The sequence below is a fragment of the Dendropsophus ebraccatus genome, chromosome 7, assembly GCF_027789765.1.
Source record: "Dendropsophus ebraccatus isolate aDenEbr1 chromosome 7, aDenEbr1.pat, whole genome shotgun sequence".
NCBI lineage: Eukaryota > Metazoa > Chordata > Amphibia > Anura > Hylidae > Dendropsophus > Dendropsophus ebraccatus.
The window spans coordinates 113681909-113697690 of NC_091460.1; the positions used below are offsets into that span (position 1 = coordinate 113681909).

At 40.8% G+C, this 15782-nt stretch overlaps 1 protein-coding gene across 5 annotated transcripts in view; it reads right to left on the reverse strand.

Moving 5' to 3' along the window:
• The window catches only part of MAPK10 (mitogen-activated protein kinase 10), a 160507-nt gene that overhangs the window by 91393 nt on the left and 53332 nt on the right, over window positions 1–15782 (reverse strand). For 4 of the 5 annotated variants that reach the window (XM_069976725.1, XM_069976724.1, XM_069976726.1 and 1 more), the window contains exon 2: window positions 3559–3630. In XM_069976725.1, coding sequence (XP_069832826.1) covers window positions 3559–3630 — 72 coding nt within the window. Of the gene's footprint in view, window positions 1–3531; window positions 3631–15782 lie in introns of those variants that run through there. The other variant, XM_069976727.1, reaches the window with a different exon arrangement.

The following is a 15782-nucleotide window of genomic DNA, read 5'->3' on the forward strand; positions in this document are numbered from 1 at the left end:
ATCACAGATGGGTGTCTGCCAACTGTTACTGTGTCACACAGGTGACATCAAAGTTATCATCCACCACATTATTATCAATTTCTCCCAACATGTTTCTGTTCCTGCTTTGTGAAATCATTAGGGGAGAATATTGGGGGAAATTGTTCGAACAGTCAGTGAGTAGCATGCATATAAATATGTTCCATTGTTCAACATCACAGGGGTGTCATGCACAGCCTGGCTGATATAGTATTTCCGCCAGGTGGCTTATCACTTCTCCACCAAAACAACCTCCACTGGAAGACTGGTAGACTTTTTGTTCAGCCCCTTACTCTAAATACATACAGTGGCACTTTGTATGTTGTGGTAGGTTCTAGGTGTATGATCAAGCAGCTATTACCTAGGCTGAATCCTGGAATTCCAGGCGGTACCAGGGCTGTCTCTTCCTTCCCCACAGACCGGGAAGGCATCGGGAATCAAATGCGGAAGGTTCAACAAGGTTCGAGTTCTATAGAACCTAAGATTTTGCGATGTTTGATCATCTCTAGTGGCAGATCGAGGAAGTTTTTTGTAACCACAGCTGAGTGCACTGAAATTGCAGTCGGTTTTAATAGATTTTAGCATGTTCATAAAATCAGGACTCAAGGACTGAAAAAAGAGTGCCAATATTATGCCACCTATAAAGCATCCTATAAAATTCCCTAAAGATGTATTAAAAGGGTAATTTACCTGCGATACATATTCTGCACACAGCAGAAGAGGCCATACATTACACTGCCTATTAGCAATGACAATAACAGAGTAAGGCAGCATTGCGAGCGTTATACTACTCCAGAGCTGCACTGCGGTTGCCGACATGAATTAAACACTAGTGACTTGAACTGCATTGATAGTCCTCATGTTATTCTTTGTGTATCCAACCATGGCAATCACATCTAGAACCTTACAAGGAAAGAAAGTTACAAATTGGGTGAACTTTCTAAAATGTCAAGTCCCAGGGGTGCTTGTTAAATGAATTATCGAGACATTTCTTCATAAGGCCAAATCATGACAAATACAGTAGATAATTTCTTATTCCGCAGGCGAGAACATACAGAACATGGGATAATGATAATCAATAATTTCCTTAAAGAGCTAACCTGCTTCAACATAATGTCCATGAGCTTTAAAGATGTACGGTTAGGAGCACAGAGTACACTTTACCAGAGTTCCTCCAGGATGCCCTAAGACTATTCATTACCCATTGCTGGGTAACAAACATTAGGACCCCCTTCACAGCCTTCATTGAACATACCTAATTCCATCAAGCAGTATATTGCACTTCGGACCTTTATTTTACTGGAAAACTACTATTGTTTTTTTCAGAAGTTACAGCCTCTAATTGACCTGTGTCTTGGTTCACAACATTTCCTCAGCCGCTCCGATTGCAGCCGGCAACCATTTCTCTCCCTGAATTTTAAAGTTCCAGCCAAAACAAAAAATACATAGCAGGCATAGGGGTGCTGGAACATAATTAGGAATCTAAACCTTTCAGTCCCCATGCCCCCGTAGAAGTGGATTACCGCTCCCAGACCCCCGCTGGTCTCCTGCAGCTCCTGGTCGTGCAATGACCAGGGACTAGCCAGATATCCCTCCCAGGAAGGACCTAGCAAAGGGATGGCTCTTGTAAGGAGACCACCAAAACCACCATATTAAGTGGCCCCTTCAGTCAATATCTAACTCCTCTCCCTCACTCCTCTCCCCGGTTATGTATCCTGCTTTTGTACTTTTAAACAAATTTATATACATTGGATGAAAATGAAACACAAATGTGATTTACCACCAGTGTTTCAGAAGACGTAACTCATCCCGAAACGTGATCTATCTTTCCTTCTTCAGGGAGCTGGCACAGTTTGGAAGATCTAAAAGGTCATAATTTAGCTTCTCAAATAAGATGTATCAAGTCATCCAATAAATTGCAGCAACGTGTGTTACATGATATTATTGATCACCAGAAATATGTTTTCTCAACAAATCTTATTCTACATAAAGCAAATCTATGAGAACCATATTATAGGCTGTCTTGTAGGAAACAGTACATTTTACTGTTGAATTCCAGCACAGATGCTTTTGCCAAATTCAACTTGGATAAAAGAAGGGGAAGTCTCATATAGATATCCTGCCAAATGTTGTACGAGGGAAGATTCCAATATACATTAAATAAGATAATAATAAATATTTATAGGTAGTGAGCAAACTTGCTGAACCCCATTGATTTGCATTTGACTCCCAGTGGCTGGAGAAGTTGGATGTAACTTGTAAGTTGGAGTCGTAGAAAGCATGGGTACAGCTATAGGTTGTATCCATCTTTTCCTGGCAGCCCCTATGGCTACATCCAACTTCTCCAGGATCTAATAAAGGATTAGTCATTTTGCACTTCAACATGTCTGATATTTTGTTCCTATGTGAGATACTATAAGGGTCCTATTCCACGGGCCGATGGGGGCCCGATCAATAATGTAAATGAGCGCCAATCTGCTAGATCGGCGCTCGTTTACTAGGCCTAATACGCGACCCGATAATCGTTTTGCGAGGGCTGCAGGGACATCGTTAACGATGTCCTTGCAGCCCTTGTTTAAACACCATACTTTACCTAAACATGTTGCAAGGCTTCTCCTTCGTTCCTTCTTCCTCTTGGTCCACGGCAGTCCTGGCCAGTGATTGGCTGAGCGGTCTGTCAGCTAAGACAGGCCGCTCCAAAGCTGCTGCTGTGCATGGGACCGGGAGGAAAAAGGAGCACAGAAGACCTGCAACATGGTAGGTAAAGTATGGTGCTTGTGAAATCGTCAGTCGCCCGCCACGCATCGCTATTCCACGCAGCGATGCGCGGTCGGTGCCAATGATTTTAGGTTTGAACCTAAATAAACGATCAGCCGATGACACGATCATCGGCTGATCATTGTCTCTATTCCATGGAGCAATAATCGGCTGAATCGGGTCGATTTGGCCGATTATAGCTCTGTGTATTAGGACCCTAAACCACTGACAGACAACTCTAGCCTTGACTCTGCATGGTTCTCCATTGTCACTCCCATTGTGCATACAGCAAAGTGTCATGGCCCCTTTAAACCAGCTTATGGGCAGGATACACACCCAATTTCATACTGATGGATATTCTAGGATGAGACTATCAATATGGTCATGCCGGAAAACCCTTTGGATCTAATTAGTGGAAAGAAAATGAAAAACTGGCTACCCAATATAATATCCATAGTGAACGCATCAAGTATTGACACTACTGATATAGTCCTTTTTATTAGGGTTTGCCATAAAATCAGATTTATTCTTAATCTAGAAAAGGTTTATTTTGCATTTACGTCTTTAAGTATCAGTCGACTCTGGTTTTATCTTACAGCTCACTACTTTGTCATTTCTTTCTACAGCCAGAAAAACATGGTGTGTAACTCTCATTGCAATATATCACTGACAGCCAAACAAATGAAATTAGGAAACCGTGAAATGATAGAGTGAATATTTTGGAAGGAAAAATGGAAGAACAAATTCATACGATACCTTGTTTTACCTGTAAGGAACACACACCTGACAAAAGGCAATTTTCACATCCAGGGTAGGTTCACTGCAGTTGTACAAGAAATGTCGGCTCATAAATACCTGCAATAAAAAAGTAAGCACAAATAATTAGATTGGTTTATACAGATGTATGTGGCCAATACATAGTCACAACATAGCATAGAAAATACAGAGATATTGTATGTCCTCACATTGTTCTTTATGCTTCATTGGCCAAAATAATGGGACCCAATAAAGTTCTTAAGGATGCATTACATTAAACGGAATGTGTCATCAGGAAATGACCTATTGTTTAAATCAAGTTTTTATGTTAAAGATATGTAAGAATTTTTGGTGATGTTTTTTCCATTTTCCATTTTACCGTCTATATTATAAAATAATGCTGATATCTTGCAGTTTTCATTCTCACCGCTAAGCTGAGGCTTCCTGTTCTGTCTTTAGTGATAAGAGGAGGCTGCTGTAAAGTGATCTGTGCAGCATTGCAGCGACATGTGACACTAGTAGATAGATAGCCCCAGACAATAACAGTTACCTGGGGAATGACCTCTTCAAAGGTCACAGAGTACGCTAAGTTATGTTTCACATTCACAAAATACATGTCTTGTCTACCGACGTCTAAGTCCATTAGGTTTGCTGTAAAGTATGTCACTAAATGCTGTTAAAAACAGCCCACGCAAGATGGCTGCCCCCCATACCAATCATACAAAAATGAAAAAACTTAGAGTATAGAATTAGAAAAAAAAAGGACCATATTTTAGTATCTGGCTCTAATCGGTAAAGAAAATCTTCAGTATAAAGAAGATCTGCAAAGGAGGTGGAATTCACTAAGTACTTATGATTCTGAGCTATGTTCTAAGTTATGTTCCTCAAAAAAGGTTTGTTGCCTCCTTTACCTTCCCCTATTTTAATCTTCTATAAGTGGACGCACTTCATTTAGAAAAACCCTTGGTTTGGGTTCAAATTCAAACCAAATCAGGATTTGCACTTGTGTATATAGAATAAGCTAAGACTGATCAGCACTAGTGATGAGCGAAGATCAGAAAAGTCAGCCCTCAACATTCAACTCCTGGCGTCTGGAGAAACTGGATGCCGCTCTAAGGCTGCCATGAAAAAATGGACACAGCCTATGACCAATGACTGTATCCATGGTTTCCAGAACTCCCTATGACGGCATCCAACTTCTCAAGATGGCGGAGTTGAATGCTGAGGGCTGACATTTCAGATGTTCGCTCATCATCTGTCACCACCAAACTACACGCTACATATACACGATATATGAGGTCCAGGAAGTTTAGTAAAACACTAAGGCCTCATTCACATGTTCAGGAATTTTTTAGGACTGTATATTATGTTCACAATCGTTGTCTGCAATCCGTTGAAAATGTATCCGTAGTGCATTCGCAATTTTTGTAAACATTCAAAAAAATGGGGGGCGTTACAGATATAAGTGCTTACTCTCACCCTGATCTACGCTTATATACGGGCTTACTCTCATGTTTTGTAGATCATGGATGTTATGGAGCATGAAGCTGCAGGCCAGGATCAGGGATTCCGAACGTCACGATGTCGGGAATTCTCAATGCTGGCCCGCAGCTTTACGCTTCATAACATCCGTGACCTATGAAGCGTAAGAATAAGCTCTAACATCTGTAAACTTCACAAAAAATGTGGATCTCATAGACTTCTACTGGCTAATTGTTTTGCAAATGCGGCCCCCACTAGGACATGTTCTATTATATGGAACAGTTGGAAATCAATGGGCCCTACATTGTGTAAATAAGGCCTAAAACTCAGATTCACTGTTTAAAGGGATTATCCAGCGCTACACAAACACTTTTCCCCCTCTCTTGTCTCTAGTTCAGGTGTGGTTTGCAATTAAGCTCCATTTACTTCAGTGGAACTGAGTTTGAAACCCCACCCAATGTGGAGACAAGAGAGGGGGAAAAGTGGCCATGTTTTTTGTAGCGCTGGATAACCCCGTTAACACACTAAGTCTTGCCCGCTTGGCAAGTATAGTGTAAGATAGAAAAGTCACAAATTTTTCAACAAATCAAGGCATGTACAAAAATAAGTAAAGGAATGCATATAAAGAATACAAATCAAACTATACACAGTGCTACACCGTGCTGAAAAATTACACTTGTGTTCTAATAAAAAAAAAGCTGCATGCCCATTCAGGCTATGTTCCCACAGCGTAAAAGACGCCGTTCCATGACCCGGCCGAGTCACGGAACGGACGGTCTCTGAAAAGATCATCCTGGCCGGTACTGCAGTACACATCCGTGCGCGCCCGCATCAGAACACTCTACTGCACACTATGGAGCGAGCGACCGGATCCGCTCGCTCCACATTGTGAACTGACTGAATTGCAGCCGCAGAAAACTTACATGTCAGTTGTTTGCGGTGCCGCGAGAGATCCCAGCCAGAGCGTATACTATGTGTATACACTCCGGCCGGGATTCCCAGGCAGCAATGACACATATATTTCGGTAAAAATCACGGCCAATGGCCGTGGTTGCACAATGGCTGTGGTTTTACAAAAAAATACGGTGTGTGAACATAGCCTCGAGGTGTTTTGTTCGGTGCTATAGAAGCAGAGGACACAGAATGCCAAAGTCTACCGCTCAGTGAGTGGCAATTCTTCTTCCTCCTCGGACTGGCAGTGTGCCAGGCATGAAAATTTTCACTTCTCGACCTCTCCACTGAATTAAAATGAGACATTCTGTTGGGGATTTGCTTCTTCCTGAGTCTTTATTAGATTTCCAGTGGCTGAGATTGCAGATAAGGCAGGGAAATAAATTGATCTTTTGTATGAGGACTGTGTTTTCCATCCATGATAGATTTGATGGAGACCGTGTTCCCTATTGGTGGTCAAATAATAGAGTTTTCCTTTCAACAAATTGAACTTTAGAATTGTTCTTGGGGGGGAAATATATGTGGCTGTTTTTCACAGAAAGCATGATATAGAGCAGATAAACAGTGACAAGTCATTATATAACACTATATGGTATATACTTACACCGATATATTTGATTACACAATATGTTCTCTTCTAGATAATGTGATATAAATTATACACACACTGTATACTGAGCAATAGGTAGTAGGAAAGGTATAGGGTTACTTACTATGAGCACAAGTGACAACTTCTATTGAATTTATCCTGTTCATGTATTGAATTACTTCCCTATTTTACCTTTATTGTACAGTATGTTAACATAGCCTTAAAAGGGTACTCCAGAGAAGATAATTTTTTTTCAAAAGTTATATAGATATGTAAATTACTTCTATAAAAAAAACTCAAGTCTTCCAGTATTTATCAGCTGCAGTATGTCCTGCAGGAAGTGGTGTATTCTTTCCAGTCTGACACAGTGCTCTCTGCTGCCACCTCTGTCCGGAACAGGAACTGTCCAGAGAAGGAGAGGTTTTCTATAGGGATTTACTACTGCTCTGGACAGTTCCTGACATGCGCAGAGGTGGCAGCAGAGAGCATTGTGTCAGATTGGAAAGAATACACCACTTCCTGCAGGGAATACAGCAGCTGGATGACTGGAGATTTTTAAATAAAAGTAATTTACAAATCTGTATAACTTTTTGACATACTTTTTTTTATATATTTTTTTCTCCGGAGAACCCCTTTAAATTAACAGGTTGTATAGAATAATAGAATAATATGTATATATCTTATATACATAAAATAATATGTAATATATAATAATAAACTTAATATATATAGTTATAAAAAAAAAATTAACATTCACTTAGGGAGGAGGAATCCTTTATCCGAGTATCATATTGGCTGTTCTGTGTTGGCAAAGACTTCAGAAGAGAAGGATTTAGGGGTAATGATTTCTGACAATGTTAAAATGAGTCACCAGTGCAGCCAGGCGGTAGGAAAAGCTAGTGGTATGCTGGACTGTATAGATATAGGTATAACCAGCAGGAAGAGGATAACTATGATCCCGCTGTATAGAGCTCTAGTGACATCCCATTGGGAATACTGTGACCAGTTCTGGAGACCTCACCTACAAAAAGATACTGATAAAACGGGTCAAAAGACAGACTACAAAAATGGTGGACGGTGTCAGGCATAAAACATATCAGAGGGGCATGATCAAAATCTTTAAATATGTTAAAGGACTAAATTAGGTTCAAGATGGGACTGAATAAGGTTCAAAACTGAACACAGGAACAAGGGGACACAATCTGAGATTAGTTGCGGGAAAGGTCAGAGAGGCACAAAAAATATTACTTTACTGATAGAGTAGTAGATGCTTAGAACAAACTTCCAGCAAATGTGGTAGGTAACTCAACAGTAACACAATGTAAACCTGCCTGAGAAACATATATGTTATACTGTATATATCTATCCTAGATAATAAGAATAAAAATACTAGCAGACTAGATGGACCAGGTGGTCTTTTTTCTGTCAACAATCTTCTATGTTTATATATAACGTTTAATTTAAAATGTTATATTTTATTATTAAAAAAAAACTCCACTGTGCACTTCAGTCATTTGCTAGAGGATATACGTATATTTCACCAAGGTTTTAATGAAAGAATAAGCAGGAAATATTAGGTGCCAGCTGGCTTCCATGGCTTCCAGATACTCAGTATGTGTTTAGTCCTATGATGAAAAAACACATTGCTGAACCTGTTCTGTAATTATGCTAATCGGCATTATAATTACGCTTCAGCGAATAACGAAAAAAATGTACCAACTAATGTAAACTAACCAACAATATGAATTAGCCATAATTCACAGTATTCAGGCGCCATCTGCACAGATAAAGTAGTCATTCTGCTTGGTTATTACAAATTCTGACGAGAATCAGGGTCTTTGGGGAGAATTCTGAATAATTCCTCACTGCAAGAATTTTTATTTATAGCAAAAAGAGAAATAATGGGGGAGTTTATCAACTATACAGACTGTTTGGCGGCGGAAACTAGGTAAGTATTGTGCCACCACTTAGTTGTACAAAAATTTGTGTCATGCCGACGATACGGGTATCTTGTAAAGCTGATTTACGACATGGGGATTTTCTGTATTTGTTCCTAAATTGTCTCATACACGCTCCCCACAAGGGCTAGTGTATCTCCCAGCATAAACTAAAGAATGTTTGGTGAGTACAGATGAGCACAACTTAAGCATGCTTGAGTCCTGTGTCCTATGCTGTGATCAAGGCTTAGAGCGAGCCAAAACGCGTCTAGAATCCTTCTAGAACTTGCACTTCTTTGTATGTCACGATGTTATGGAACATTTACAATAAATACCGGATTTCATTGGACTGCTGGAATATGTTTTTGTTTATCCATGTTGGAACGCCTGATTGCCCACAGGTGAGGTCCTCTGCATTCCTATTTCGATGATACGAATAGTTCCAACCACCATATTGAGCAAGGATTTTTGGAGTAGAAGCGGTAAAACCTCTTTTTCTATGCTTGAGTCCAATGGTTTAGCATTTGGGTACCGGAGGCTAAAGAAGTTGGATGTAGCCCTAGGGAGTCCTGGAAAACATGGATATAGACTATGGCCTGTGTCTGTGTCCATATTTCCAGGACTCCCTAGGGCTACATCCAACTTCTTCAGCCACCGGTAATCAAATGCCAAATGTCGGAGTCCGACATGCTGAAATTGCACTCATCTCTAGTGGTGAGTCATTTAAGTATATACCTGCAACTTTTTTTTTTTTCAAGTCCAAAAGTAGACTAGCAGTACACCCACTAATACACTGAACTTTCAATACCAGTCTATTACTCACAGTGCAGAACAGACCACACACAAAAAACACCCAAATCATATATTTCCACTCAATCACTCAAGGTTCAGATCAAGTGGAACTTGATCATTATGTTCATTTTGGGTCTTTTCTCTCTCTCTTTCATTACTTTCACCAAAGTAACTGACAATTCCTGACGCTGACTGCTTAGAGATGACTAGAACCAAAGAAGATTTCACAGAAGATTTCAAATATAAACAAAGACCACAGTTTAGTCATAAGCTGCATAATAGCTGGAAGTAGTTACCATAATGATTTGAGACTGAAACCATGCTGGGAGTTCCCTCTGGGAAAGGACAGTAAGTACAGCTTTCCTTGTAATCTGGGCATGGTTTTAATCACATGGCTGCTAAGACATTATCATGTGAAATAGCAGTCAAAAATAAAAATAAAATAAGTGCTGACTATTTTGCACGTGCGCCAAGATAAATCATGTTCATGACCTTTAGTACATATGTCCTTTCTCAAAGTGGTATTGTAGCCACGAAAAGTGCATTCAAAGTACATAAGAAGGCATACTTACCTGTAGATGAGTGAACTTCAGTTTGGCTGGCTTGACAAACTTTAAAGTAAAGTTCGTGTTCCCCCAAACGGAACCTTAAACTGCACTAAAATAGCTAAACAATTGCAGGCATTTAGCTGTTTTACTGTGGTTCATTAAGTTCACTCATGTATACTTACCTGTCCACAATCCCCCGTTGTCGTCCTCCAGGTCTCTGGTGTCCCCAGCTGATCGCTGCCCTCAGCTCGCTCAGCCAATCACTGACTAATGGTGCGTTTACACGTAACGATTATGTTGCGAATTTGCGTGATAATGATCGAATTTGAACGATAATCGTACGTGTAAACGCAGCGAATGATCAAACGACGAACAAGAAATCGTTCATTTTGATCTTTCAACATGTTCTCAAATCGTCTTCCGCAAAAAATTTGCAGATCGTTCCGTGTAAACAGTCGTCCCGAAAGTCCGTCCGCCCGCAGCCCGGCCCCCTGCCCATCCGCAGCCCGGCCCCACGCTCATCCGCAGCCCCCTGTGCCGGCTCAATCACCACCCCCGCCGCTCCGATCGTCACCCCCGCCGCCGCCCCGGCCACGAGCATACCTTACCTGCTTGGCGGGTGTTCAAAATTCCCGGCTCCCCTCTTCAGTGCATTGATTGGCTGAAGAGGGGAGTCGGGAATTTCAAACAGCTCCTCTTCAGCCAATCAAAGCTCCTCTTCAGCACTGATTGGCTGAAGAGGAGCTGTTTGAAATTCCCGGCTCCCCTCTTCAGCCAATCAATGCACGGCAGCACTGATTGGCTGAAGAGGAGCTGTTTGAAATTCCCGGCTCCCCTCTTCAGCCAATCAATGCACTGAAGAGGGGAGCCGGGAATTTCGAACACCCGCTACGCCGAGCAGGTAGGGTATGCTCGCGGCGAGGGCTATCGGAGCGGCGGCGGGGGTGGCGATCGGAGCGGCAGTGGGGGTGGTGATCGGAGCGGCAGCGGGGGTGGCGATCGGGCCGGCGGGGGTGGCGATCTTTAAACAGTCGCAAAACGATTTTTCCATATGATATATCGTACCGTCTAAACGCTGATCGTTATTTTTTTTTAAAAGTTACTCCAACATCGTTATTCGTGCGATCGGGCCAATTATCATCCCGTGTAAACGTAGCATAAGACAGAACAGTGCTGCAACCAGTGACTGACTAAGCAACATGAGACAGCCCACTCAGCCAATCAATGGGCGCTATCCCATCTCAGTCCGTGAATGGCTGAGCGAGCTAGAGGCAGTAATCCGCAGCAGACACCAGAGACCAGGAGGAGGACACTGGGGCAGTGCGCACAGGTGAGCATACCCTTTATTCTTTTTTTATTAAGTATTAAATTGTGCAGCTACAAACTCGTAAACTTTGCAAAACCTTTGGTTCAGTACCAAACCAAACTTTTTGCAAAGTTCGGAACGAATTTCACCTTATAAGATTCATTTCGCTCATCTCTACTTACCTGCCCCAATCCCCTGCAGCTGCCATTCCAATGGTGCCTAATCCCGGACTGCTTTTTGCATTTTCTACTTCTTCCCATGTGCCGTCCCTGCACGAAATGTCAGTTCAGCCAGTCAGTGGCCGAACCTAGACTGATTTTTAGAAAAACGTCCCTGTGCACCTCATAGAGCTAAAATCAGACACCTATCCTTCAGGCTTATTTGTTTAGCGGCAAACAAGTGGGCAAAAATGTACGTTTCAGCCAACTGGGCACCAAAGTATGGAAATTTCAATAAGTTAGAGCATTAAAATGTAATAAAATAAAAGTTAAAAATAAAATTTTAAATGATTTTTTTTTTATACATGAAGAAAACCACTTCCCTATGTTCTGCAGCGAGAAAAATAAATGGATTCTAAGTCAACGTCGTTGTCATCTACGAGACCTTCTCTTGAAAAGTCATTGTAAATTACATTGAAATTAGTACAAAGACAATCTACGGCTCCATTAATATATAATGAAATTCTAAAGTGCCGATTATTCAGTCACTGTAAATTTCATTTCGCCTCGGCATGCTCATTTAGGAAGTGAATTTGAAGCAGCGAAGAGTTTCTGCAGTGGGATATTAGGGTGGTCATGCATATAAAGAAATAGAGAAATCTACAAGTCCTACAATAAAAATAGAAATTTTTTTTCCCACTGACATACTAAGGGTGAACATGCTGGTACACATTACAGTAAGGCATAGGCAGCAATGCCACAAAGCTAAGGAAATACTAATGAGCCTAATAATTAATTAAGTAATTATTTTTGAGTAAGTGACTCAATGACTCCCGCAGCTTGAAAGATAAGAAATGGCGCACAACAATACTAAATGTTTATGATTATTACTTAAAAATGTGGAATGGTGTTTAGTATATTTACATTGGTTGTAATTATTCTGACTAAATATAGTGTCAAGGGGGGAGATTTATCAAACATGGTGTAAAGTAAAACTGTCTCAGTTGCCCCTAGCAACCAATCAGATTCCACTTTTCATTTTCCAAAGAGTCTGTGAGGAATGAAAGGTGGAATCTGATTGGTTGCTAGGGGCAACTGAGCCAATTTCACTTTACACCATGTTTGATAAATCTCCCCCTATGTGTCTATAGGGCAGGATTACATGAGAGGATATTGGTGGTAGATTTATAGCAAAGATCTAGTTAAGGCTACATTCACATGTTCCGTAGATTTGTCCGTAATAGCGGGTTTTCAATTATGGCCAAATTTAGGACCCATTGATTTCAATTGGGCTGTTCACACTGTCCGTATATTTACGGCAATCAACAATCTGCAAAAATTACTGACAAGCTCTAATACGGACTGTAATTGCGTCATGGATTGTATCATAGAAGTCTATGGGAGAGAGTCTGTTATTTCTGCAGCTCCGTCATTTTTACAGATGAAAAGTCCGTAATGTCACAAATCTGTAAAAAAAAAATATGGCTGGGTTCACACTGAGTTTTTGCAAACCAATTTTTTTCATCCATTTTTTGGCAAAAAAAAGGATGGAAAAAAAAACGGATGCATTTGTGTGCATCCATTTTTATCTTTTTCCATTGACTTTAATTATTAAGGGGGGGGGGGGACAGAAACAGATTGTATTTTTTTTTTACAGTGGGAAAACTGATCAAAATGGATGCACAAAAAATGCATCAGTTTTTTCATCTTTTTCATCTGTTTTTTGAAGGAAAAAAGATGGATTTCAAAAATACAGTGTGAACCCAGCCTTATCATTACCCAAAAATCCAAAAATGTAAATGAGGTACAATAGTTTGGAGTTCCAGGCCTTTCAGTGAAACGGTCCAACCACCTGCCTTTTCCAAGACACTTATATACAGTATATTTATGTATGCATAATCTAGTGACGTCTCCTTTCCCCGACCAAAGATCCTGCGCAATGTCAAGAATGAGCCAGTTACCCCATTCATAGCCAGACACATTTTTGCTACTTTTAGTACACGTGGGTTTAATAGCTATAAAGTTTTTTCTTATTCAGTTTTTAATTTTTGTGTGTGTCAGATATCAGTGATACATAAGGCTGTATACTTATAACCATATAAATATCTGTATATGTCTGTTAATATAAAACAAGCTCTCTCCTTCACCGAAAGAAGAAAAATCTGAAGCCATAAGGGCCACAGGAAAAACGTTTTCGACAAATATTCCTTTTTTTATTACAAATGCCAGCTTACTTTTCAGACTGACAGAATGTAGTTGTATTTTCTGGATCCTGTACATGGAAATTGACCTATTGGAGCTCTTGATGCCTTCATGTCACTACTGTCACATTCCTGTCTCAATAATATTCACTGTTCCTTAGGACGGTGGTTGTCACTTTCTAGGTAGCTTTATGAATGATAATGATCCAAGGCGCACTTATTATCTATGTGTCTGTATAAAGGAGAATTATTATGGGTTTTAAGGGGTAACATATTAACTAGAACTTTGGGTTCATTACTGTTATACTCCACTTGCCAGATAAATCTGTTTTTTTCCGTATCTGATATAAAATTAATTTCCACGTTTGCTCAGTCTAGTATTATACAAAAAGAAAAACCATAAAAAATGACCATAACCTGCTTGATGTGAAACTGTTGATTTATTTATATTATTAACCCTTTCCCATCATGGCGGTTTTAATTTCTGTTGCATATTTTTTTCATTTTCCTGAGTTTTTTTCTGTCCCTTTAACAGTTCAGTTTTTAAATGGTTACATTTAACGGACGCAAGAACGGGGTCAACATGGAAGTCAATCAAATAACTGATCCAAAAGGATGCACACAAATGCATAATTTTTCTCCATTAAACGGATATGTTAAACAGACTGCAAAAATGCAGTGTGAACCCAGCCTCGTAAAGAAAATTTTTATTATTTCTAATTTTCAATTTTACTATCTGTATCTGTATGTCAGAACTCACTTGTCTGGCCAGCTTCCAGCCTGCATGGAACAACGCTCTGCAGCTGTAAATTCTCCAGGCTTGCGACCACACCAAGGGAGATGCTCTAAACTGACAGGCGTACAGCCACTCTGGGCAGGGTGTGTGTCATATGGGCCAATAGGAGGGCCAGGAGGCCGCACCAATCAGCTGCAGGGGCAGCGCCCAGGAGCTTCATTTAATCCTCCTTGGAGCTGTCAGCTGCGTGAATTTTAGGTTCTGCCCGGTTACACTAGCACTCCTTGTGCTCTTAGTACATTTGTTTTTCCCTTTGGCTTGTTACCTGACTTCGGCTTTGTTTTTTGATTTTGTGCTTCGCTACTGACTGTGTTCCCTACCTCGTCTTGGCTTACTTATTTACTCTGGTTTCTGATTCTGTACTGCGCTGCTATTTCAGTATTGACCTCTGGCTTGTTTTCTGGTTTTCCTGTTGTGTTACAATTTGTAGCCTGATGTTCCTGTACTGTGTTTTGACCCAGAATGTTTGACTTCTCTCACCACTTGAGGCACCAGCACTTAGCAGTATAGGGACTGTCGCCCAGTTGTTGCTTGCAGCCAAGTGCAAGACCAGCACACAAGGCAATGGGTCAGATCAGGACTTACTCCATCACCCTTGCAGTTTTCAATCATCTTGCAGTTTTCAATTTCACCACTAAACTTAACACAAAGCTGAGACTGTGCTAATTGATTCTCCACTACACCCATCTCTCCCCCTGCTGAGTTACTTCTGGTCCTCAAATATACAAAATACCCTTAATTATGCTTATGTGATTGACATCCTTCCTCATCACTCTCAGTTCTCCTGTTCCTTCTGTGATTGCTGGGTTGTCAGGGTCCGCTCCTATCATGCCTGGGGGTGGATTCCTGACACCGCACATACAGGTCAGTAGCCCTGTAGAAGTGCTTGCTATAAGTCTTCTAGGAACATGCTATATAGATGACTCTGTTTAACTTTTCTTTATACTGACCTACACTATTGTTCTCTGACCACCATTTGTGGACTTCATAGTCCGCTGGGTTCGGACAGTTTATGTATGACCATCCGTTAGCAGGTAGGTTTGTTTGTCTTATCTTCCCTTTCTGTTAACACCTCATCTAATTGTCCCCCACTGTTTAGGGTTGGCAAGGCAAGTAGGTAGGGACAGCTGGGTGGACCTAGCACAAGGCTTGCTGTCTTTTGTTGGCCCCATTCCCCTTTGCCCATACTGCTGTGCAGTGCAGCTGACAGAGTACTTGGGAATTAGAAACCATGTTTTTTTTTTGTTTGTTTGTTTTTAAGAAAAACCATGGTGTCCTGTCTGCCATTAGTGACAGAAAGGGTTTCTGTGTGAATATAGGAATGTTTCATATTTTTTATATTAACTAACATGTAAAATAGGAATCAGCCACTTTGCACACGTTCCTTCACAGCTGTAAACTTTGGCACGGCCACTTTCCTAGACAAGCTCTCTTCTAAGACTAATTAGCTTTGATGATTGTGATGCACACATCCATTGAGGTCACAGCTTC